Source organism: Amphiprion ocellaris, chromosome 18, assembly GCF_022539595.1.
Source record: "Amphiprion ocellaris isolate individual 3 ecotype Okinawa chromosome 18, ASM2253959v1, whole genome shotgun sequence".
Lineage (NCBI taxonomy): Eukaryota > Metazoa > Chordata > Actinopteri > Pomacentridae > Amphiprion > Amphiprion ocellaris.
Genome location: NC_072783.1, coordinates 12494689 through 12520047, shown reverse-complemented (window position 1 = coordinate 12520047; position 25359 = coordinate 12494689). Strand labels below are relative to the sequence as shown.

At 39.0% G+C, this 25359-nt stretch overlaps 1 protein-coding gene and 1 long non-coding RNA gene across 3 annotated transcripts; one reads left to right on the top strand and one right to left on the bottom strand.

Annotated features, from left to right (window-relative positions):
• On the top strand, positions 1–774 carry LOC129347456 (uncharacterized). 2 transcript variants are annotated; one of them, XR_008599567.1, is made up of 3 exons: positions 1–32; positions 149–311; positions 551–774. It is a non-coding gene; the product is annotated as an uncharacterized LOC129347456 (long non-coding RNA). The 2 variants fall into 2 exon arrangements; XR_008599568.1 differs by having other exon boundaries at positions 538–774.
• A 7048-nt stretch (positions 775–7822) lies between these two features.
• Positions 7823–14239, bottom strand: LOC111576224 (ectonucleotide pyrophosphatase/phosphodiesterase family member 7-like). The gene is made up of 5 exons (XM_023281810.3): positions 13829–14239; positions 11534–11679; positions 10733–11365; positions 9518–9764; positions 7823–8319 (listed from the first exon to the last, which is right to left on the bottom strand). The coding sequence occupies exons 1-5, from the start codon at positions 14139–14141 to the stop codon at positions 8201–8203; spliced, it is 1458 nt and encodes a 485-aa protein (XP_023137578.2). The 5' UTR covers positions 14142–14239; the 3' UTR covers positions 7823–8200.
• Between the last annotated feature and the right edge of the window lie 11120 nt (positions 14240–25359).

Genomic DNA, 25359 nt, shown 5'->3' with positions numbered 1-25359 from the left:
AACATGAAGAGGAAGAAGCAGATGAGCAGCAGGTTGGTACCAATATAAATACAATGAACCTGGTGACAGTGTATTGTTACAAACTACTACTGAATGTGAATCTCACACACATGTCTGTGATTCTTTTCTTCCAACGCTGTGACTTCAGAATCTAAGAAGACAAAGAAGCAGTTGGAGGAGCCTCCAGACGATTAGCAACAGAAGAAACGTGTCCCAGAACAGGAAGAAGAAGACCAACATCAAAGAGAGAAGAAGAAGAAACAGACCCAAGAAGAAGAAAAAAGAAAGAAAAGCTCCAGATTACTCCAAAGGTAAACTTCTCAAATGAAATGTGTTTACAGATAAAGTCATTTCAGTGGATGTTTTTACTGGAGATGTAGATGATGTGAATGACAGCCTCAACATTACATTTACTTTAATGTAAGACTTGGTTGTTTTTTCTCCAAACCCAGGCTGCTGCACTGAGCACCTCCCCTCTCCTCATCTCCTCTCCTTACAGTTAGATGCCACCATTGTATGTCACTAACTTTGTGTCAGGTCCTCTCTGCAGGTGTTTCTGGATCTGGAGCTACACGTTTAGATCTGCTTTTACTGGCCTCACCAACCTGCAGAGTTCATGTTCTCTCCCTCCTCTGTACCCTCATCCCAAACGGAGGTTTTTTTTTCAACTTCCTGGCAACAGGAAGTTTTTTTTCCTCCACGCTGCTACCAAATGATTGATCTGATCAAAATGCAATCAGAGAGAGTCTTAAATAAAAAGTCAAAACAAAAGAACTGTATACGTTTTGTTTTGAGGATTCAACGACTTTATAAATTTTCACCGGTCAAAAACTTGTGGCCACCTGGGGGGCATCGGTCAGAATGCAATACAAGGTGTTCCCTGTTTCTTCCTTATTTCTTAACAGATGTTACACATATGCATCTCTATGTGTGTAGTTCTATAAACAAGAAACACATGGAAAGAAGCCAACAATAAGTATACAAAACTACATAAACATGGAACAGCAACTATCATCTTAAATATAAACAAAGAACATTTTCAACCTAACGGTAAATGTACAGCCACAAGGAAACATGACAAGCAACACCACATATACGTGTGAACAGTCCCAGCAAACACTCTTCTGCAGGGCCGTGCAGAGACCTTTGGAGGGGCAGGTGCTCAAAGTTAAAAGGGGCACATGGAGCACGAATTTGAAACACCATATAGAAACAAAACTTACACTATAAGGTGCTGCAGTGGTGCAATGGTTATTTCTCATTACATTAGCTACGACAGTCCTGCTAACGGTGTAGCCATCCCATAATAGACCACTTTAGAAGACACTGAAAGTACTTTAGTTTACAAAAAGTCTTAAAATGTTGAATATAATCGCTATATTTGCACTTTGAGTTTGCAGTAATCTGTGAATGTAGCAGACAGATGAAAAATGCAGATAAATAGAAATGAAACAAACATTTTTGTGGTTTAAGTTATTAAACTGCCAAAGAGGTAGAGCGTCAGCAGTGTAATAAGTTAAACCACAAAAATGTCTGCCTTTTAATAACTTAATTCTAAACTTTTAGTTTATGAAAAAAATATTTTTGTTTCTAAATAAAAGTTTATATTCCAAAAAAAGAACCATCAAAATGACACCATTTATCAGAGCCAGAAACTATGAAAACAGAATGAATCTGTGGATTTTCAACTTTCTAAAGGTCCTTGAACTACTTATGCTTATGTTATGTGCCATACAGTGGAAAAAAAAAACAAACTAAATCCAGGCTTTAAATCATCCAAATCACTTTTTTTCTATATGTCCCATTTTAAAATTGTATTAATGTTATAAATTGTAAATTACACATATTGTCTATTCATTGAACTATTCAACTGTCAACCAAAATTTATTTGAATTGAAAATAACTACTTATTGTGTCAATATTGCTAACCCACCACTAATATATACATATATACATATATACATATACAGACCTGATCAAAATCTTAAGACCAGTTGAAAAATAGCTAGAATTTACCTTTTGCACATTTGGATCTTAATGAGGTTTTAAGTAGAGCTACAATATGCAAAAGCAAGAAGCGGGAGTGAGACAAAAAGCACTTTGAAAAAGTAATTTATTGAAAACAAGAAGTAAACTGAAATAGGCTGTTTATCAGCTGATCAAAAGTTTAAGACCACAGGCTATAAAAGCCCAAATCTGCTCAAAATTCTCATCTTCTGTCAGGCATTCACACGGTCATGTCCTCCTGATGGCTAAAGCTAAGAAGCTTTCTCTTCTTGAACGTAGTTGGATCGTAGAGCTGCATAAACAAGGCCTCTCGCAGCGTGCCATTGCTGCTGAGGTTGGACGCAGTAAGACAGTCATTCTAAATTTTTTGAAAGATCCTGAGCATTATGGAACAAAAAAGTCAAGTGGTAGACCCAAAAAAATTACACCTGCGTTGAGCCGGAGGATCCGATTGGCTGTCCGTCAAGACACAGGGCGGTCCTCGACCCAAATTAAGGCCCTTACTGGTGCCGACTGCAGCGCAATAACCATCAGACGGCATCTGCGGGAAAAGGGTTTCAAAAACAAAAAACGAATTCAAAGACCTCGTCTCCTACAACACCACAAAACTGCCCGTTTAGACTTTGCCAGGGAGCATCAAACATGGGACACTGAAAGGTGGAAAACAGTTTTATTCTCTGATGAGAAAAAATTTCACCTTGACGGTCCAGATGGCTTCCAACGTTACTGGCATGACAAGGAGATCCCACCTGAGATGTTTTCTACCCGGCACAGTGGAGGGGGGTCCATCATGATCTGGGTGCTTTTTCATTCAGTGGAACACTGGAGCTTCAGGTGGTGCAGGTCGTCAAACGGCGGCTGGTTACGTGCAGATGTTGCAGCGGGCATCCCTCATGACTGAGGGCCCTCGTCTGTGTGGTAACAGCTGGGTTTTTCAACAGGACAACGCTGCAGTTCACAATGCTCGCTTGACCAAGGACTTCTTCAGGGAGAATAACATCACTCTTTTGGACCATCTCGCATGTTCCCCTGATTTAAATCTCATAGAGAACATTTGGGGATGGATGGCAAGGGAAGTTTATAAAAATGGCCATCAGTTCCAGACAGTTGATGCCCTTCGTGAAGCCATCTTCACCACTTGGAGAAATGTTCCCACCAGCCTCTTGGAAACACTCGCATCAAGCATGCCCAAACGAATTTTTGAAGTGATTAACAAGAACAGTGGAGCTACTCATTACTGAGTCCTACTGAGAACATTTTTTGTTCTGGTTTGGAGAGTTTTTTGTAATTTTTTGAGCGATGGTCTTAAACTTTTGATCAGCTGATAAACAGCCTATTTCAGTTTACTTGTTGTTTTCAATAAATTACTTTTTCAAAGTGCTTTTTGTCTCACTCCCCCTTCTTGCTTTTGCATATTGTAGCTCTACTTAAAACCTCATTAAGATCCAAATGTGCAAAAGGTAAATTCTAGCTATTTTTCAACTGGTCTTAAGATTTTGATCAGGTCTGTATATATATATATATATATATATATATATATATATATATATATATATATATATATATATATATATATATTTGCTCAGAGCAAAATGTTAGTGAGTTTTTGCTCACTTTAACATGAGCAAAATGTTAAAGTGAGCATATATATATATATACGTATATATATATACGTATATATATATATATATATATATATACGTATATAGATAATATATATTATATATATATATATATATATATATATATATATATATATATATATATATATATATATATATATATATATATATATATATATATATATATATATATCCTGCCTGGACCCCATCCCCACTGACCTCCTCAAAAACTGCCTCCCTGTTATCTCCCCCCTCATCTCTAACATCATCAACACTTCCCTCAGTACTGGCTGTGTCCCCTCACCCCTCAAGCTCGCCTCTGTCTCCCCCATCCTCAAAAAACCTGGTTTGGATCCAACCTCCCCTCACAACTTCCGGCCCATCTCCAACCTCCCCTTCATATCCAAAACATTAGAACGTGTCGTCGCTGCCCAGTTGAAAACTCATCTCACCTCCAACAACCTGTATGAAACCTTTCAATCCGGATTCCGCTCTCATCACAGCACTGAAACTGCTCTCCTCAAGGTCACCAACGATCTCCTCCTCTCCTCAGACTCTGGACAAGTCACCATCCTCATTCTTCTCGACCTCTCTGCAGCATTTGACACAATCAATCACTCCATCCTCCTGTCCCGCCTTCAATCCTCCATTAACATCACCGGCACCGCCCTCACCTGGTTCACATCATATCTCACTAATCGACAACAATTCATCAAGGTCAACAACTGCACATCCCCCACCACCCCCCTGTCCCATGGTGTCCCTCAAGGATCAGTCCTCGGCCCCCTCCTCTTTATCCTGTACCTCCTCCCCCTCGGCAACATCATCCGCCGCCACAACCTACACTTCCATTGCTACGCAGATGATATCCAACTCTACATCTCCACCAACACCACCGCCACCACCACCCTCCCCTCTCTCTCCAGCTGCCTGGCCGACATTAAATCCTGGATGAGGAAAAATTTTCTCCTGCTAAACTGCGACAAGACTGATCTCATCTTTATTGGACCTAAATCACTCACACCATTTCCCCACTCCCCCATTACCATTGATAACACCACCCTATCTCCTTCTGCTCACATCCGCAACCTCGGTGTGATATTTGACAGCAACCTCACTTTTGAACCCCACATTAATCAGATCACCAAAACTGCCTATTTCCATCTCCGCAACATCGCCCATCTCCGCCCCTTCCTCTCCTTCTCAGCCGCTGAAACCCTCATTCATGCCTTCGTCACTTCCCGCCTTGACTACTGCAATAGCATTCTCTTCGGCTCCACCTCCAAAGTTCTCAATAAACTTCAACTCATTCAAAACTCTGCTGCCCGACTCCTCACCCGAACCTGTTCTCATGACCATATCACCCCCGTCCTGCGGAACCTCCATTGGCTCCCCATTTCACACCGCATCCAGTACAAACTGCTTCTCCTCACCTTCAAGTCCATCCATAATCTTGCCCCCTCTTACCTTACCGATTTGCTTCTCCCCTACACCCCCCCCAGGAATCTCCGTTCCTCCCACACAAACCTCCTTTCCATCCCGCACAGGACCAGCCGGCGACATTGGGGGGACAGAGCCTTCGCCATTGCCGCCCCCACACTCTGGAACTCACTCCCCCATGCCCTCCGTGACTGCACCAACCTCACCACATTTAAATCCCTTTTAAAGTCTCACCTTTTTAGATCTGCTTTCCTTAAGTGATTCTGTATTTTATCTTGAACTTGTTTTACTATCTACTGATTTTAATTAACTGTTTTGTTTTATCTTATTGTATTTTATGTACAGCGTCTTTGAGTTTTTGGAAAAGCGCTTTATAAATAAAATTTATATATATATATATATATATATATATATATATATATATATATATATATATATATATATATATATATATATACATATATATATATAAAAATATACGCCTGTGGAGATATTTTGGCCACCTTTTCTTGTTTTAAATTGTTTTAAATTGTTTCAATTCAGCAACACTTGAGGGTTTTTGAGCATGAGCGGCTTTTTAAAGGTCATGCCACAGCATTCCAATCGGATTCAGGTCTGAACTTTGACTTGACCCCTCCAAAACCTTCATTTTGTTCTTTGAAGCCATTCAGAAGTCGCCTTGCTGGTGTGTTTTGGATCATTGTCCTGCTGCAGAAGTACACTTCAGCTTGAGGTCATGAACTGATGACCGAACATTCTCCTTCAGGATTTTCTCGTAGAGAGCAGAATTCATGGTTCCATCAATCACTGAAGCTCCTGAAGCAGCAAAGCAGCCCCAGACCATCACACCACCACCATGTTTGACTGTTAGTATGATGTTATTTTTCTTAAATGCTGTGTTACTTTTATGCCAGATGTCACAAGACACACACCTTCCAAATGTTCAACTTTTGTCTCATCAGTCCATGGAATATCCTCCCAAAAGTCTTGGGGATTGTTCAGATGTTTGTTTGGAAAAACTAAGACAAATCTTTATGTTCTTTTTTGTCAGCAATGGTTTTGGCCTTGGAACTCTGCCATGGATCCCATTTTTGCCCAATCCAGTGTTTCCTCTAAGATATTTTTCAGCAGCGGCGGCAGGCTCTCCGGGAGCCGTGATGAGTAAACAAATGACACTTGACTGCAGCTTTTACTTGTACAACCTATTTATTGAATGGCCGGTTGAAAATGGCTTTTTAAAGGCTGACTGTAAATATATATATATATATATATATATATATATATATATATATATATATATATATATATATATACATGCTCTAACAAGCCCATCTGAAAACGCAGTTAGCAGTTACATCATGGAGTGTAGATATTAGCTTAATGCTAATGGAGTTAGTTTATTGATGTTAAGGACACTGAGTTGGCACTGGGCCCAATTAACTGAAGCTGCCGATATGTTACGTAATTTTAACTGGCTATTAATATTTTGCAAATGTCTATTTAACTTGTAAAATATATTATGAGTTATCTTAAGCTCTTAACTTCTCTCCGGTAAGTCGCTGCCCTATTTTCCAAGACGTCAGTCTTCTGACTCTCTGACCTGGTGCCTCGTTGCTTGACGTGACGTCACTTTCAAGGCCAAGCTCTCGCGACATCAACGTCGTATTAACCCGACATATCAAAGAGTAGATACTGAGACAGATAGTTATCTGTAGTTTGCCTTGGTACTCGCGAGTACCTGACACGGTGCAGGACTCTGCTGTGAAGGTGGAGACATGCAGCAGTGGTGTAATTGCGACAATAACAAAAAAAAGAAATTTGAAGGAGCGCTGGCTAGGATTTAGGAATGGCAGGCTGCCGCTGCTGAATGAATGTAGAGGAAACACTGCAGTCTCTTCCTTATTGTTGAACAATGACTTTAACTGAGGCAAGGGAGGCCTGCAGTTCTTTAGATGCTGTCCTGGGTTCCCTTGTGACCTCCTGGATGAGTTGTCGCTGTGCTCTTGGGGTAATTTTGGTAGGTTGGCCACTCCCAGGAAGGTTTACCACTGTTCCATGTGTTCTCCATTTGTGGATGATGTCTTTCATCGTCCGTGGTTCACTGGAGTCCTAAAGCTTTAGAAATGGCTTTGTAACCCTTTCCAGACTGATAGATGTAAAATACTTTATTTCTAATCTGTTCGTGAATTTCTTTGGATGATGACATTTTGTTGCAGCTTTTTGAGATCTTTTGGCTGACTTCATTTTGTCAGACAGGTTGTAGTGAAGTGATTTCTCCATTGAACAGATCTGGAGGTAATCAGGCTTGGGTGTGGGTCAGTGAAAATGAACTCACTTTCCAGAAAATGTGATTAACCACAGTCAATTCATGATTTCACAAGGGGGGACAACTACTTTTTTGCATAGGGCCAGGTAGGTTTGATAGCTTTTTTTCCCATTTAAACATGAAATCATCATTTAAAAGCAGCATTTTGTGTTTACTTTGGTTATCTTTGTCTAATATATAAATTAGTTTAATGGTCTTGAACATTTAAGTGGAGGAAATATGCAAAAAAATAAGAATTTGAGAAGGGGACATATACACGCACACACACACACACACACACACACACACACACACACACACACACACACACACACACACACACACACACACACACACACACACACACACACACACACACACACACACACACACACACACACACACACACACACACGAGAGAGAGAAGGAATTCACCACTAGCACAATATGTGTAAAACAACGTTTATTTCCGCATATGAAAACATAGTTCTTCTGTATTTATTCTCAGCTTAACAAAATGAATATTGCAAAGAATTAATTTGTCATTTTATAAACTGCCATAGTAGAAATGTTTGATTCAGTTTTTATTCATTCAGTTTTTCTTCAATCTTCATTGTATTTTGTTTTTAATTTATATACTGTAAAGCACTTGGCAAAATAGTTTTCAAAAAGCCCTATATAGTTCTTCTTCTTCTTATAATTATTATTATTGGAGCAGACATGCTTTGTACAATAAATACTGTATGTTAAAAATTAAAACAAAAATTTTAGTTTTTTTCCAACTTTTCTTCTGACTTTTTTCCTTTCAGGATAAATGTTAACATTTTTATGCTTTGTTCCCTTTGCACACGTGGTAAGAAATAGTAATGATGAACACAAGGACAAGAAATCCCATCACTGCTGAAAGGCCAATCAGCACCTCCATGTGAGTATTCTTCCCTGGATCTGCAGATAAACATGCACAAGGTCGTGAAAGGTGGTATTCAACTTAACAGACTTCTTGAAGGCAACACACACTCACAACCCCCCCCCCCCCCAAAACAACCACAACAACAAAAAATGTGGCATTACATATTTACCAAAAGGTACAGTAATTACTGATAAGATATGACTTTACAGCTGTAAGACAAAGTACAACAAAGTGTGCTATGTCAGCATCATGCTGGCTATGACTGAACTAGATTGAAGGCTCTTATCTTGTCATTATGATATAGTGCAGGGACACAGTCAATAGCAAATCCATCTTAAATGTCTCATTTTCAGCATGATATAATCTTTATGGCAAATGATCATCTTAACTTCAACAGATGAAAGATTCAAAGTGCAAACACAATGTCCAGTATGCCTGTTATAAAATCACATGAAAGAGCTCTGTGATAAATGTTGCCCTTGTGAGGCTGAACCTGTTGGTTAAAGTGTAGCTGTTCTATCTATGGCAATTCACTACTGGCACAGGAGACATGTAGGTAAAAAACCTAAATTATGTATCATATGTAACTATCACAATAAGAGTGGTATTTTGACCTCACATCTCAAATATAATCTTGACTCGTGGTCCAACTGCATGCTTTATCTGGAGATACCAACTGCATCTCACATTCTAGATTAGCAAATGAAATTGTTCACTGAGCTGTCATTTGTCAAGTGATCGACTTATAGTTTGGAACTTCATCCATATGAGTGACTGTATATGGAGATTAAATCATGCATCATCATCATCCAACAGACTTAATCCTCCTTGGTATGCAGGATACCAAAATTCTGTTGAGATGCATGTTTTAAGGTGCTAGAGGGGTTGATGCTAGACCTCATCTGAGCCAAACAAGTTCATATGATGCACTTACTTTTTCAAAGCTAGATTGTGCAAATAATGCACTGTCTGTGGTATCAGTTTAGGAGCACCACCACTGCAACTCTGATTAATGGCAATTTGTCTCCTGTTTACTGCTGCAACTGTGTTTCAACTGATTTTCTGTTGGTCTTCATTGTTCCTGTGTGCTTCCACACAGTCAGAGTTTTCAGTGAATATGGTATCCGCTACTAATCTTCTTTCAATGGTGCTTTTTGTCAGAGTCAGCAACAGATACTTTTCACATTTTGATTCACAGCAATGAATTAATAGCACTAGTGTGTGTACGCTTACCACCATCGTTTCCTCCTGTGGTTGTTGGGGGGACCAGCATGTCTTTGGACTTGTTCAAGTGTCCATCATGGATCTCTGGCTTTATCCCCAGTAGGTGGCACATCAGTGGGTACAAGTCAACAAGATCAAAGGGACCGACCATCAGGTCACTCTGAAAGTCAGGTCCCACAGCCCTGAAGAAGGCTTTCATGTCCATGGCTTCATTATCGAAGCCATGCTCTCCTTTGTTGAAGTGCACAGGGAAAAACTGTAAACACAGACATAACATGTGTCATGAAAATCATGATCATATAGTAATTTTGGAGGTTTTATTGTCTTTATTTGATAGAGCACGGTAAGGTAACAAGCAGGAAATGTTAGGACAGACCTGGGCTGTTATGATATCAGAGTTTCACTACACAAAGAGTGTGGCAAAAACAATTCACGATAATGATATTATCACATATCAATACAAAATTTGAAAAAACAAGTAAGGGTATCAGTCAGTTCATCTTTATCTTTCTTTATTATGTGTTTTCTCCATTTCTTCTGCAAATTAATTGCATCAATATTGAATTTCTTTAAAATACAATTATCAACAACAACTTTTTTCTCAATCAGGTATTTCCTGAGACATTAGATTAAGTGTCATCTGCTTTACTATTTTTAAGTTAAATCTGAAGGCCACCCAGTAGTGGTTGCGCCCCAACCAAAGCAAATCTGCCTTATATTTAAGCCCTCTAATCTGGGTTAAATGTGGGTAACTCACTGCCTGGCTATGGCAGCCAATTGGCTCTATAAAGATGGAATGGAATGATGGAATGGAAAATGGATGATTTTATTAAGCCATTCATTTTCTATACACTGCTTTATCCTCTGCATGGTGGAGTCTATTTCAGCTCACTTAGGGTGAAAGCAGGGTTCACCCCAGACAGATCACCATTCCATCACAGGGTCACATACAAAGAGCCAAGTACACTCACATTCACACCACACTATGGCCACAAATTTACATAAGCATGTTTTTGGACTGTTGGGGGAAGCTGGAGCACCTGCATATTTAAACTCCACACAGAAAGACCCCAGCCCAAGATTCAAACCTGTGAGACAACAGTGCTAGCCACTGCATTACTGTGCTGCCCATAGAACCTTTCAGCAGTCATGTACACACGCAAACAAATAGGGCTCCACAAAAGGTAATCACACCCTACTGAAATGGTCTAAACGCTCTCTCACCCCATTGACAATGTATCCGGGATCAGCGATGAGGATGATGGGCAGGAGTCTTGGATGTTTACTGTAGTGCAGCCTTTCTGGCATGTCCTCTTTTTTATACACATGAAGGTGAGGGTGACTTCCTTTCAGAGCCTGATAAACCTTCTCCAGCATCCCCTCCTTCGGAAGCAGCATCCCAAGAGGACCATAATCCAACAACTGAAACTGGATATCCTTGAAGCTGAAGCCAGGGATCTTGGAGAGGATGATCTCTTCCACTTGTCCACTCCGTAGAACTGTAGTCATCCCATGGTCAGCAGTCATAATAACGTTGAGCCGATCGGTAAGGCCATGGTCTTGGATCTTGTCCCGGATGTAGCCCACAGTCCGATCCACTTGCCGAACCATTTCCTTGCGTTCTGGGGAATCTGGTCCGTATGTGTGCCCAATCAGGTCTGGTTCTCCAAAGTACAAGGAGACAAAGTCCAGGTCTTGTTGGTGGAACCACTCATCAATCACCTCGTCGATGTTTAGCCTCCATTCTGACTCATTAGAATGATCATAGAAATGAGGTTCCACTTGTCTAACCATGACAGTCTCCCCTTGGTAGGTGGCTGCTGTGCCAGGGAAATGCAGAGAACCTGCTTTGAGGCCCTGAAAGAAGACAGAAAAAAGGAAAGCACATAAGAGTGTACAACATAGAAGAAAAAGGAAGACAGTAATTCAGTGATTGCTATTCCACATGAAATTGATCTTAGCCCACATAACAGGGGACATTTTTGAGGTAGGTAGGTAGTAATTCGATAGCTTGCGCTAAAGAACCTGTCTCTGTGCTGTTATCCAGATGGGTAAGCTGCCATTGTCCCAGTAGGAATCAACAAACTGGGTCATGTAGTACTGCTTCTTCTCCTGAGTGGTAGTGTTGAACCACATGTTGTGGATTACTCCGTGGTTCTCAATGTAGCGTCCTAAAGTAAAGAAAAAAACAAACAAACAAAAAAACCAATCACATAAGACAAACTGATGTCGTTGAATGAATAGGACCATTTCTTAGTATGCTGGAGTTTTAAACCTGGTTACTGTGGTAACACTCCTAGCACTGAGGTAGTGATACGATTTATGCCAGCCAGCAATGATTGGTTTGCCAGAGTGGAAGCAACTGTAATGATGAAGACAGAATAGGCTACATTAACTAGCGGTATGATGGAATCTATGACGGAAAGACCTAAAAGTCCAAGAGAAGTTTCTGTTGCTCCTGATGAAAAAGAATCTCAGAGGAAGGAAGGAATGGAAGAAGGCATACAGGTGCAAAAGGACAGTGACTGATGGTGAGATATACATCTTCATGCATATGTCAACAACTGGTGTGTAACTTTGTAAATTACTCTCACTACCAGGAGGGGGAGACAAAAGTTCCACACTACAGGTTGTGCATACCATCTAGTGTATATACGCTTGATGTCTTCTGCATCATTTTGCACACATTTTGCCAACAGCTTCTTTAGAAGCTTTGCGATTAGTTCCACAAATGAAACTTTATGTCTTACAACCTTTCTGGCTTGAGTGGACCGTTTTTGTCATGCTATTATACTATACACTATTATAAAGTTACATCCACCCAGAAAGGGTAGCAGAAAACTACAAGCTGTAGGCAGTTAATGACAAATTCAACAGCATTTTCATGAAGAGCTATTTCAAGTACAAAATATTTCTTTGTGTTATTTACATGACTTTAAAGTTTGTGATGTATGCTTTTGGAATAATACATCTCGCAGGCAGTTAAATAAGCAAAATTCATTTGTGAGTGTATTCATCACCATACACAGCTAATATTAAGTCTTTAACACCCCGTGCATTATTACTTGCTTTTTGAAATGTGTGTGGAAGTTTAAAAGCATTTATAGAAAACCCCATTAAAGGTCCCATAAGCTGAAAATCCATTTTGCTTGTGTTTTGTGTGCTTTATAAACATGAGGGTGTTTACATCTGTTAGCTTCTCTATTGCTATTTGCGCTCACATATACTGACAAAAGCAGTTATAGAGGAGTCAGTTTGTTCTGCATCTAAGCAAAGTTTTTGAACACACAGAAGCAACAGACGCTCTAAAACTGTATTACAGAAATAGCAGCATGTAGCAGTGGCTAAAGCGGATCATCATCCCCAAAACCTATAGTAGACACAAGTGATGCTCCCTTTTAAAGAGTGGGAACACAAGTTCCTGGTATTTATGAAACAATCCCTGCTGAGACAGAATGAATTCTCCAGGTGGTTTATGAGGGTAATAAAAAAAAAAAAAGCCTTCATCTGTAATTCATTTGGTGTATGATGCTGAGTAAGTGTTGTCTACTACATATGCAATAAAGACAGACACAGACACATGCCTAACATTAAATGAATTAATTTGCATATATTGTTAATGCTTTTTCCATTAGCACAGTGCCGTGCAAAAACATCTGCCTCTCTACAGAAATCTATTTTTGCATATTTGTCACACTTTTTCTCACTTTTATGATGTTTCAGATCATCAAACACATTTTAATGTAAGACAAAGATAACCAAGGCAACAGGAGGAATTACTTTTTCACAGGGGTGATATAAATTTTTAATAATTCTTAAAAAAACACTAATTTATAAACAGCATTTTGTGTTTTGTGGGTTATCTGTATAATATTCAATAAATTTAAATGTTAGTTGGGTGATCTGGAAATATTTAAGTGTGAGAAATATGAAAAATATAAGGTCTCTGAAGATGCAAATACCTTCTGCCAATACTTTTGCACGGCACTGTATTTCCAAACTACACCTTTATGAAACTAGAAGCTACAGTGTGTATAAACAAGGCTTTGGCAGAACAATAAGCAGAATCTAATATTGGGTTACGGCAAGGAATATCATACATGTCACATTTAAAATCCTAAAATGGTCAGTGCATGTACTCCATTGAAATGATAAGAGGACACGTATCCATGAGCACCAATCATATCTTTTACTACTGTCCAATAAACACATAGACAGGCAAACACAGATGTTATTTTAACAGTTTGAAAATGTCCAAGAATACATCCATCAACGCTTCCAGTAGGGTCATATGTTAATGTTACGTGCAAACTGTTTTACCTGTCAGCATTGTGAAGTGAGAAGGGCTGGTAATGGTGAGGAAAGCTGGAGTGGCATACAGTGCCTTCACCCCATCCCAGGCCATCTTATCCAGGTTAGGGGTTTCAACATCTCTGTCATAGTCCCAGCGGAAGCCATCGAAGGAGATGAGCAGCAGCTTGTTCCTGGTGGACCCAGTGGAAAGGGAGTCTTGCACTGGGGCAGCAGTGCAGGGAGAGCTGGCAATGAGACCAAGTACAGCGAGGCCGAGCAACAGCATGGCCAAGGACCTTGTTTTCAGTGAAAATCTGCTTTTTTTCTGGTTTGCAGCCATCCACTGCAACACTCACTCTCCACAAGAAGACCTTTTTTCCGTAACCTCTAAATATATATGTGTAAGCAACATTGCCCGCAGCACAAAAAGAAGCTGAGCGCAATCAGCTATACAATCGTAGTATACACCCCTAATTAATAATTAATCTTTATAGTTATTATGGGATATCAGGCAGCTCTTATCGACACATAATCATAAAACAAGTTTTATACTTTTATTAGTGGAACACACATATATGCTTCTATATACACTACTAGTCAAAAGTTTTAAAACACCCCAAATTTTCTATTTTTTTTATTGAAAATTATGCATGTTAATGTCTCATTGTACACTTTAATAAGCGTGTCGGGCTAGTTCTCATAAATAAGAAAACATTCATTTCATTGTTTCTGTGGACTTAAAACTGCCAGTGGCAATTCCAGAGGCATGCTGGTGAACTGGTGCAGCAATACCAAGTTTAGCTGTAAACTTGACTAATTAAACTGCTAATGCCAATTAAAACATTGCAGAGCTAGAACATATATATCTGCCAGTGTTGTTGTTGTTGTTTCAGGCACATGCTTACAGTAGTAAAGCAACCATGATGGACATGCATGTATGAAGTGTGCCATCATTGTTTTCTAAATTCTCTGTTTTACATGTAATACACCTACACATGTTTTTTAAAAAACTATGTTTTAGATAATGTTCAAAAAAATCTGTTTGAGGAAAATGCAATTTGCTTGTAAAATACTATATATATATATATATATATATATATATATATATATATATATATATATATATATGTATATATATATATATATATATATATATATATATATATATATATATATATATATATATATATACACATATATATATATACACACACACTATGTGTACGCTAGTATGTCTTATTACACTCTGAAATGAAAGCATAGAACAAATAAACAAATGAAGTTAAAAAAAATCAATTTAGAAACCAAAATGTATTCTAAACTTTTGACTCATCAAAGTAGCCCCCTTTGGCAGATATAACAGCTAAACCTACTAGTGGCATTCTTTCCACAATGGAAAGCAAATATTCTTCAGAAAGTTCCACCCAACTCTGCTGCAGAAGTTCCCATAAATGTGTGGCACTTGTGGGTTGTTTTGCTTTCACTCTTCTGTCCAGTTCATCCCAAACCAACTCCATGGGCTTTAAGTCTGGAGACTGTGCTGGACACTCTATGTTTTCAAGCTCACCATCTGGTTCTTTCTTTCTAAGGTAGTTCTGGCATAGCTTGGACTTATGTTTTGGGTCATTATCTTGCTGTAGGATGAACCCCTGACCAACTAGGAACATACCAGAGGGTTCTGCATGGTGCTGCAGAATGCTGTGTTGGCTGTTTTGGTTCAGGGTTCCTCTCACTCTGTACAAGTCACCAACCCTGGATGCAGCAAAACAGCCCCAGACCATCATGCTTCCTCCTCCATGTTTGACAGTTGATGTCACACACTGAGGAACCATCCTTTCTCCTACTCAACAGCATACAAAAATCCTGCGTGATGAACCAAAGATTTCACATTTAGGTTCATCAGTCCATAATTCCTTCTTCCAGTCTTCACAGTAGTCCATTGGCAGTGTCTCATGGTCCAGACGAGCCTCTTTTTTTCATTCTGATGTTTTGGCAGTGACTTTCTTGCTGAAATTTGACCTGTCAAACCTGTAACTCCAAGTCTTCTCTTCACAGTTGAAGCTGAGACTTCTTACTACAACCACTATTAAGCCGTGCTTGAAGCTGTTGTCCTGTGATCTGCCTATCACCAAGCTGTTGACTCTCAGAAACTTGTCTTCTGATTCTGTTGTGGCTTTAGGTCTTCCAGACCTCTTCCTGTCAGAGTGTCCTCCAGTTTCTGAGTGCTTTTTGATGGTGAAGAAAACTGTACTCACTGACACCTTGACTTTCTTCATGATTTCTCTGTAGGAAAGACCGTTTTTTTTTTTTTGTTGTTTTTTTTTAAATATTATGATGGTCTGTCTCTCTTCTATTGTTAATTTCCTCACCATTTTTATGGCACCACACTACTTTCTGTAGTACAATACTGTTCAAATACTGCTCTGGAGGGTATGGTGCCAGAGCGTGTTCCAACACTACTTTTATGAAGACAAAGAGGGTTGTAAGTAATCAAGAAAAGTCGGGACACCTGTAGTTTTTTGGCAGCATCAACTTGCAAGGCTGGATCAACCTCCATTGCTGCAGAACAGCTTTAAGTCGTACTGAAATGTACATTATTGTTCAGTTTTGGGTAACCTTACCTTTTTTTTAACCTTTGGCAGTTCATCACTTTCCTTTGTACCATTTGAAGCTATTCATTGGACTTGATCACTTGAATTTCAATAAAAAACTGGAAAAATTGGGGCATTCTAAAAGTTTTGACCAGTAGTGTATATTAGCGTGAAAGACAGGGCACACCCTAAATAGCTTGCCAGCCCTAGTCAACAGTCCAGAACCCAAAATATTAAATTCATTTCATTGGACCTGCAAGTTCTTACTCAAAACTACTTGAATGATCATCATCATGTTCTATTATCATACAGAATCAGTTGGTATCACACATAACTGTCCTAAAAATGGTTCTGATTATTTTAAGTACACCATTTATGGTGCCTAAAGGAATCATTTGAAACAGTAATTATTTTCAAGAACCTCTTGCTAAAGAGTTTGTAGTAGTAGTATCTTTGGGACAGTTTTCTGTTTTGTTTCTTTTTTGGCCTTTATTGTAGAGGATGGTAGAAAGAGAGGGACAGGAAATGCGTTGAGAAGAGTGGGGTAAGGATCTGCAGCAAATGGCCGTGGGTCGGACTTGAACCATGACCATTGCATTGGGGACTCTACGCCCCTGTTCATGGGTCGCCTGCTCAACCAGCTGAACTACCTAGGCCCCCTCAGTTTTCTGTTTTAAAAATATATGTAAAGCTGCTATTCACAAATATAGTATACAACTATAGTGAGTACACCTCTGAGCGATATGACTTGAAGGTCAGATGATTCAAAATTGTATCACCAAATTTCAATCATAAATCTGAGGATTCCCATTTGAGCAGCTCTTCAGTGAAAAAAAAACAAAACAGTCTTTTAATAGGAACAAAATCCAACAGAGCCTGGCTCAGGAGGGTGGCTATCTGTCTCGACCAGTCAGGGTAAGACAAAAAATGGGAACTACTAAGGTAGTTCCACAGCTTGCCTGCCGGAAGCATTCTCTAAACAGCTCATTGCAGGGGGCTGTCATCCTGATGTATTCTTGGATACTTTCTTGTTTTATTGTGGATTGTGGCTCTGACACTCACTAACATGTGCCTGCCCTCTTTTTGCTGTTTGTGTTTTCACATTAGTGGCATCGATTTCCTTCTGTGGCCTGCTAACTCTTCCAGCTGGGTATCTTGTGACTAGTAGAATGTTGATGGTATAGACCTTATTAGTCCCATTGAGCTGGCTTTAGACTTCCTCTCTGACCCGCTGGAGGTATTTGGCTGTTGCTGACCTCCTTGTGTCTTCATCATGGCTCCAATCATACTGTGGGATACCCAGGTACTTTTAGCTGTCCTGTATGTCTGCTGTCCTGCCTTCTGCTATCTCCATCCCCTCTCTCCTGATCATGTTCCCACACTCCTGCTCACTGCAGGCGTACATCTTGATTTCATTCATATGTGTGTGTATATATATATATATATATATATATATATATATGAACCTCCTGCAAAAGATAATTCAAATGTTTCATTCAACCCATTAAACTATGACAGCTTCTAGTCTATACTGTGATGACCATGTTCATTCAAATTCAGCATAACCTCAGTAAAAACAGAAGCACAGTATACATCCATCCACCCATTATCTGTTCACCGCTTAATCCTCCATAGGGTCGAGGGGGGTCTGGAGCCTATCTCAACTGACTCAGGGTGAAGGCAGGGGACACTCTGGACAGGTCACCAGTCTATCATAGGGCGACATATAGAAACAAACAAGTACACTCACATTCTCACCTACAGATAACTTAGAATTACCAATTAACCTCAGCATGTTTTTGAACTGTGGGAGGAAGCCGGAGTATCCCGAGAAAAACCCACTCAGGCACAGGGAGAACATGCAAACTCCATGCAGTATGTGAACTACCGTGCAGTCCACACTGCAAACAATATTTTGTGGAATTCTATCCATTCTTTTTAAAATAGAGAAATAAATATTTGTTGTTCCAACACATGGGAGCTCTGCAACAGAATGAACAACATGAAAGAACCAAGTACGGCTATATTGGAAATGGTAATGCATAGATAGAGAGCAGGGTGATAGACCACAAATCACAAGACAGTATGACACATCCACAATGCAGATAATGAGTGTGTCAATTGTGTCTTTAGAGTGCTGGCCCACTTTTCCTGAAGGCTTGGTGAGGTTGGCTGTCATTTTGGAGGACAGGATCACATTGTCGGACATATCAATCCAGAGCTGTCTGAAATGATTTCTTAGATGGCAGTTGGAAATTTGAAATTAAAATGTTTGTTACTATGTCAGCATCCAGCAGTCAACAGCCTGTTCTTAACCTAAAGCTGTGTTTTAAGGTGGGATTTCATAGTTGTTGTTCCAAGGAGTGTCTGTGTTCTAGTCACACTCTCTGATCATTGTCCTTTAAAGTCACACCTGACTAAGTTGTAGATTTACTCAGTGGTTGAGAATTTGCCACCAGTTTGCACAGATCAAAAAAGTTTGTTGTACAGTTGGCTAAATTTCACCCTTTTTCCCAGCAGAAGAGTACAAAATAGATTTTTTTTTAACTTTAACTAAAAAAGAAAACCATATAAATGATATTTTTGTTTTATTGTTTACTGCAATAATCTGATTGACAAGCATATGCAGCTGATACAGAAATTGAAAGGCAAATGTGCATAAACTTTTATCCAGCTACTGTCAGCATATCTGTGGTGCAGTTCTCAGGTTGTTCAAGCAAGACAGAAAGACACAAGAATGTCACATTATCTACAAACTTCTTGTTTGTTATATCAGGGAAATTGATGCAGAACAAAGTGTTAATGCAACGATTGCTATATATATATATTTTTTTTTAATTTTTAATCTACAGGTTTATCTCTGCAATAAAACAATTTTAAAGTCCTCTAGCACAAACAGAACCTTTGTTTCATAAAGCAGATAGTTGCCAACAGCAGAGCAATTACAGAGTCATAATGGGGATAACATGCTGATGGAGTAATATTCTTAAAAAATAATGTTAGGTGAATCATACAATGCACTATGAAAACACAATTGCAGAGAGTCAATTTTAGCAATATATCCATTGTAGCGTACTAAGGAGCAGAAAGGAATGCACCATCATTGGAATGATGATCTGGACTCAGCCTCTGATACCAGGTTGATCAGGACCAGGATGGAAAAAAACACATCCAGTCTGAAGTGTTTTGTGGAAGATGCACACACATGAGACACAAACACCCCCTCCTCTCTCTCTCTGTCACAGACCACAGCCATAAAAGACACAGAAGACTTTCTACTTTTACTTTATACTCCCTATGTCTTCTTTTTCTTATTATTAGTGAATGTATATGCTTTCGTGTTTAACCATGTTATGAATTTACATTCATGTAGCCTAAAGTCTACAATTAATTTATAAGTTTATTCTTATGTTTACACATTCTATTATTATCTCAGGAACCATATGAGATAAACGTGTTGTGTTTGGTGTCATTTTAATCATTTATTCAGTGTTATTTCAGATCTGTGATCATCATGAATATTGAACAATTGGATTTGTACATTTAAGAAATGGACTAAGAGTAAGTTTTAAAGGTATTTGGCCTCTGATCTCTCCTGGACAGTGAAGCTCAACACCACGCACTGGGAGGAACACATCCATGATTGGTTAGATGCTGATTTGCATTTGGCTCCAAAGCTTTCTATTTAGAGGAAAGTCACTGGAATGCAACTTAGTTTTTGACTTGGTTTAAGTTTTGGTTTAGTTTTAATTTTTTGGGGGGCTCTATGAAGAATGTAACTTGGGCTTTTAGAAAAATTCAACTTAGATTTGTATCTGGGCTTGTAAGAATGGGCTTGTAGAACATGAGGATCTTAGAGAAATCGACTCTTAGAAGAATGCAAACAGATTTAAGAATTACTTAAGAACTACGACAGCGTGAATATTTTCTTGATAACTATGAGCTTTGAGTCTTAGCGTTTTTACTTTGGCACAATTGTGCAATGCAACCCTGCCAAAGTTCCTTCTTGTCTCTGTGTTCCTGAACCTATTCATCCAGCAGATCATCTCAGCTCCACATTCTGCAGCGGATGACTTTCAGAATGAGGCTGATCAACTTCATTTTAATCAAAGTCTCTTTGAGACTTAGCTTAAATTAATAATTTCCTCAGGCAAGCTGAGGATGGTGTCCGTAAATTAATGAGTGCAATTTTAATCATAAAGTGTAGTTTCTACCATTTCTACATGTTCCGCTGCACCATTTGTAAGTTATTTATCTGTTATCATTTTAAGACATAATAATTCTCACTCTTTATTTGCATCATATTACTACTACTGCTGTAGTATAATGTAAGGCAGATAATTCCATTGGCAAAGTTCATGTAAAGCAAACTGAAAGGACAAAGTAATTTATTATTAATTATTTATATTGGATATACAGCTGAACAAACTACGGGGATATGGTTAAAGCAAGGAAAAGAACTAAGTCATTAATGATTTGACTAATTGTTACAGTGCAGTGTCCACCACATTGTAATAATCAGCAACTTTGACTAAAAGTACTTCAGTGCTTTAGCTACAGATTTGTAATAAATAGAAGAGGATGGCTTGAACAAGAAGATTAGGGAAAATGCACGCAAGCATCAGCATTTTCAAAAGGTGGTTTGCTTCACGTCTGTGTCTTCTTCACGAGCAGCATGCTTGAAGCTGTGCATAAGGAAACACAGGAAAACAGATAACAGAATAGGGAATTACTGCTCAGCTCTGTCTGGATGGGCATCTGTGATCTGGTGTAGTGGTAGTTTAGTGGAATACATGCAGTTTAACAAACAGTATGCACAATACATGTTATTAATTTGTTAATAATTCTAATTCCTATACATATAAAGTCACTCTGACATATAGAATCTAAAAAGGCAACAAACGCACTGAAAATGTTATGTTCAGAACACGATGATAACCTCTTACCCCCTTCTTTTTCTGCTCCTCTTCCACAAAGTATAGACAGTGGTCACAATGAACACCAGTGCCAGAAACACAGCCATTGCTGTCAAGCCAGTTAATGCTTGGGAACGAGTATTCCTAACTGGATGTGCAGATTGACAGAAAAAATATTGTAGTTAACAACAGAGAAGTAACTGTCTAAAACTCCTACATGCAAAAGTTTGGACACAGCTTCTCATTTAATGTTTTTTTTCTTTATTTTCATGATTATTGACATTGTAGATTCTCACTGAAGGCATCAAAACTATGAATAAACACATATGGAATTATTTAGTAAACAAAAAAGTGTGAAATAAGTCAAAACATGTTTTATATTTTATATTCTTCAAAATAGCCACCCATTGCTTTGATTACTGCTTTGCACACTCTTGTTATTCTCTGGATGAGCTTCATGAGGTAGAACCTGAAATGGTTTTCCAACAGTGTTGAAGGAGTTCCCAGAGATGCTGAGCACATGTTGGGCCTTTTGCCTTCACTCTGTGGTCCATCTCATCCCAAACCATCTCGACTGGGTTTAGGTCAGGTGACTGTAGAGGCCAGGTCATCTGACGCAGCACTCCATCACTCTCCTTCTTGGTCAAATAGTCCTTACACAGCCTGGAGGTGTGTTTAGGGTCATTGTCCTGTTGAAAAATAAATGATGGTCCAACTAAACACAAACTGGATGGTATGTCATGTTGCTGCAGGATGCTGTGGTAGCCATACTGGTTCAGTGTGCTTCAATTTGGAATAAATCCCCAACAGTGTCACCAGCAAAGCACCCCCACACCATCATACCTCCTCCTCCATGCTTCACGATGGGAACCATGCATGTAGAGATCATCCATTCAAGTTTTCTGCATCGCACAAAGACACAGCAGGTGGAACCAAAGATCTCAGATTTGGACTCATCAGACCAAAGCACAGATTTCCACTGGTCTAATGTCCATTCCTTGTGTTTCTTGGACTAAACAAATGCTTCTGCTTGTTGCTTTTCCTTAGTAGTGGTTTCTTAGCAGCTATTTGACCATAAAGGTCTGATTGGTCAGTCTCCACTTCTGCACAACACAACTGATGGTCCCAACCTCACTAAGAAGGCAAGAAATTCTACAAATTAACCTTGACAAGGCACACCTATGAAGTGAAAACCATTTCAGGTGACTACCTCATGAAGCTCATTGAGAGAATGCCAAAAGTGTGTGCTTTCATTTATTTTTCACTTTTTGTTTACTGCATAATACCATATGTGTTCATTTCATAGTTTTGATGCCTTCTATGAGAATGTAGATGTAAATAGTCATGAAAATAAAGAAAAACCATTAAATGAGAAGGCGTGTCCAAACTTTTGACTGGTAGCGTGTATATACGTGTGTGTGTGTGTGTGTGTGTGTGTGTGTGTGTGTAGGTGTGTGTGTGTGTGTGTGTGTGTGTGTGTGTGTGTGTAATGTTATGACACAGCATTTCTTACTGTGGTTGTTTCCTTCTCCGCCTGCCTTGGCAACCAGCATGCGTTTGCTATTGTCCAAGTGTCCATCATTAATCTCTGGGTTTATTCCTATTAAATTGCACATCAGTGGATACACATTAACCATCTGAAAGGGCCCAACCACTGATTTTTTCTTGAAATCAGGGATTTGATTTGAATCACTGATTCAAAACGATTATTGAATGTCAGACTATAAGCCCTCGAACACATGCTCGCTTTTGTTTTACATTTTTCATTCGGAATATGTGGACATACACTAATCAGCTACAGCATGAAGACCTTGGGCCCTTGCATTCATTTGAGTTACTCTGACACATACCACCCACCGAAACATTGCAGCAGACCATAGACAGAACTGTTTTGGCAGCATTACAGGGACCTATAAACCACTAAAACTGAGATGAGACCTACTCTACTTTATGTTTTGTTCTGAAAACTATATTTTAATCTGCTAAGATGGTGATCATGGTAATACCTGCAAAACATCTTGGACTTGGTCTTGTGATTATGAGACATGGTGTTAGCATAAACTCAAAGCAACACCATCACAAAACAGTCTCACAGAGCATCTGGTAAGTATGTAGTTTTGCTAACTTTAAAGTTAGAAAAATAAATGTGGTCTAAAAATGAAAGAAATACAAAATCTTTTCAATGGGCCTGAGATCAGTGAATTCTTTACGTTCAACCGTATGTTTCTGTTTCTATTTTGCAATTTGTCTTCAGACTCTAGACCCATGATTGATCAAAATGTCATTAAAGTTATTGTTTTTATATTTCAGGTTCATCTTTGAAAGTTATAGACTGGCTCAGCCTACAGAGGGACAATTGTTTATATCACTGGCCAAATTACAAACTGAGCAATGTTCAGAAATAAATTGCAGTTAAGATGAAAAATCCATCTAATGAATAGAAGATCCCTGATAGGAGAGTCTTGCACTGAAAGTGGTTATTCCTGTATTTGGCATCATGGTTTTAGCAAAATCTTCAGGTCTGTCTAGCTCTGTAACTTCATTTTTCCTTTATTTTTCTGTTGATCAAGTACAAGCTGCACATATCCCCTTAGTTCTTTATTCTAGACAACAAATTACTTAGCAATGTTTTACATCTCTCTGCAGATTCATATTGTCTCAATCACAAGTTTGAAAAATCTGTTAGGGATTTAAATATTGGTTCTTACATATTCACAGAAAAACTAAATTCATACTAATCAACTGTATTTTCCTACTGATGATGTTTTACATCTACAGTCCTTTCAAGCCTCCATTTCATGTTCATTCATACTCAAGTTAATTTAAATGAAACATTGTTAATCATGGGAGATATTTTCAGAATACCTGTGAGCAGAGCAACACCATCCTGGGTCATCTTATCCAGATTTGGGGTGTCCATGTTTGGGTCATAGTCAAGCAGAGCTTTATTCCCACGTCCTGCGGTGTCCCCCGGTGGTGCAGCAGCACAAGATATGTTGCCAATAAGGCAGAGGACAGCGAGGCAGAACAGCAGCATCACGTAAGATTTACACCTAAACTGAACTATGTCTGTGTCCCAAGAAAAGCTTGAAAGTATCTGAGTGGTGGATCAATGATACACAGTTTACCTGCTTCTTTGACCTTTGATCATACACTCTGTTCAATTTCAGTATTGCAACAGTTTGGAGCACTAGACTCTAAACGACTGCTTGAGTATTGCATATCATGCGATCTGACGCGAATCAGACTAAGCCAGAGACAGGAAACAGCCAACTTGCACCTTCTTATCACGTCATAAAAAGGAAACTCACGTAATTATGTCATAGGTTGCAAATGGTCAGCACTTACAAAGAACTTTATAATCTACGTGCGCACACACACCCACACCCACGCACACACACACACATGTACACACACACATGGTGGCACAACTTGCAAGCCATGCAATGTGCTTGCAAGTTGTGCCTTTGTTTGGGTTTATGTGCACACGAGCACAATACCTTCTGAAGCATTGGGACATTCTCTGCAATTAGTCAAGTAGGGGGTCTGAGATTGTGGGGAAGTTGCTTGCCTCGACTAGCAGTTAATCTAGGTATACATTAGAAAATGAAAGGAGATGCTCATTTCATGATGTTGAAGGATCTGTAAAAGAGATTTAAAGAGAGATCAAAACTGGCAGCAGATGACAGCAGAGATATTCTGGATTTTAGCCTGTATAGGTCAAGCTAAAAGCCCATTTAATCCCACGCATCCCTCTAAACAAATCACTGACATTACTTTGTTAGAAACTGCTGATAAGTGTAGCGAAACGTGTAGAAATGGTAGAAACTACATTTTATGATTAAAATTGCACTTGTTAATTTAGGGACACCATCCTCAGCTTGCCTGAGGAAATTATCAATTTAAGCTAAGTCTCAAAGAGACTTTGATAAAAATGAAGTTGATCAGCCTCATTCTGAAAGTCATAAACTCTGATTTCACTGACCTCCAGTTCCCAAAACAAAGAAATACACTGTAGAACCGATGATAATTATATACAAACATTTATTAA

Excerpts from the sequence above, each read along its gene's own strand:
- LOC111576224 (XM_023281810.3), bottom strand. The coding sequence starts at position 14,141 with ATGGCTGCAAACCAGAAAAAAAGCAGATTTTCACTGAAAACAAGGTCC. Across the intron at positions 11,366-11,533 it reads GGATAACAGCACAGAGACAG|GGCCTCAAAGCAGGTTCTCT; the intron begins GTTCTTTAGCGC and ends GTCTTCTTTCAG. Across the intron at positions 9,765-10,732 it reads CCGGATACATTGTCAATGGG|TTTTTCCCTGTGCACTTCAA; the intron begins GTGAGAGAGCGT and ends CTGTGTTTACAG.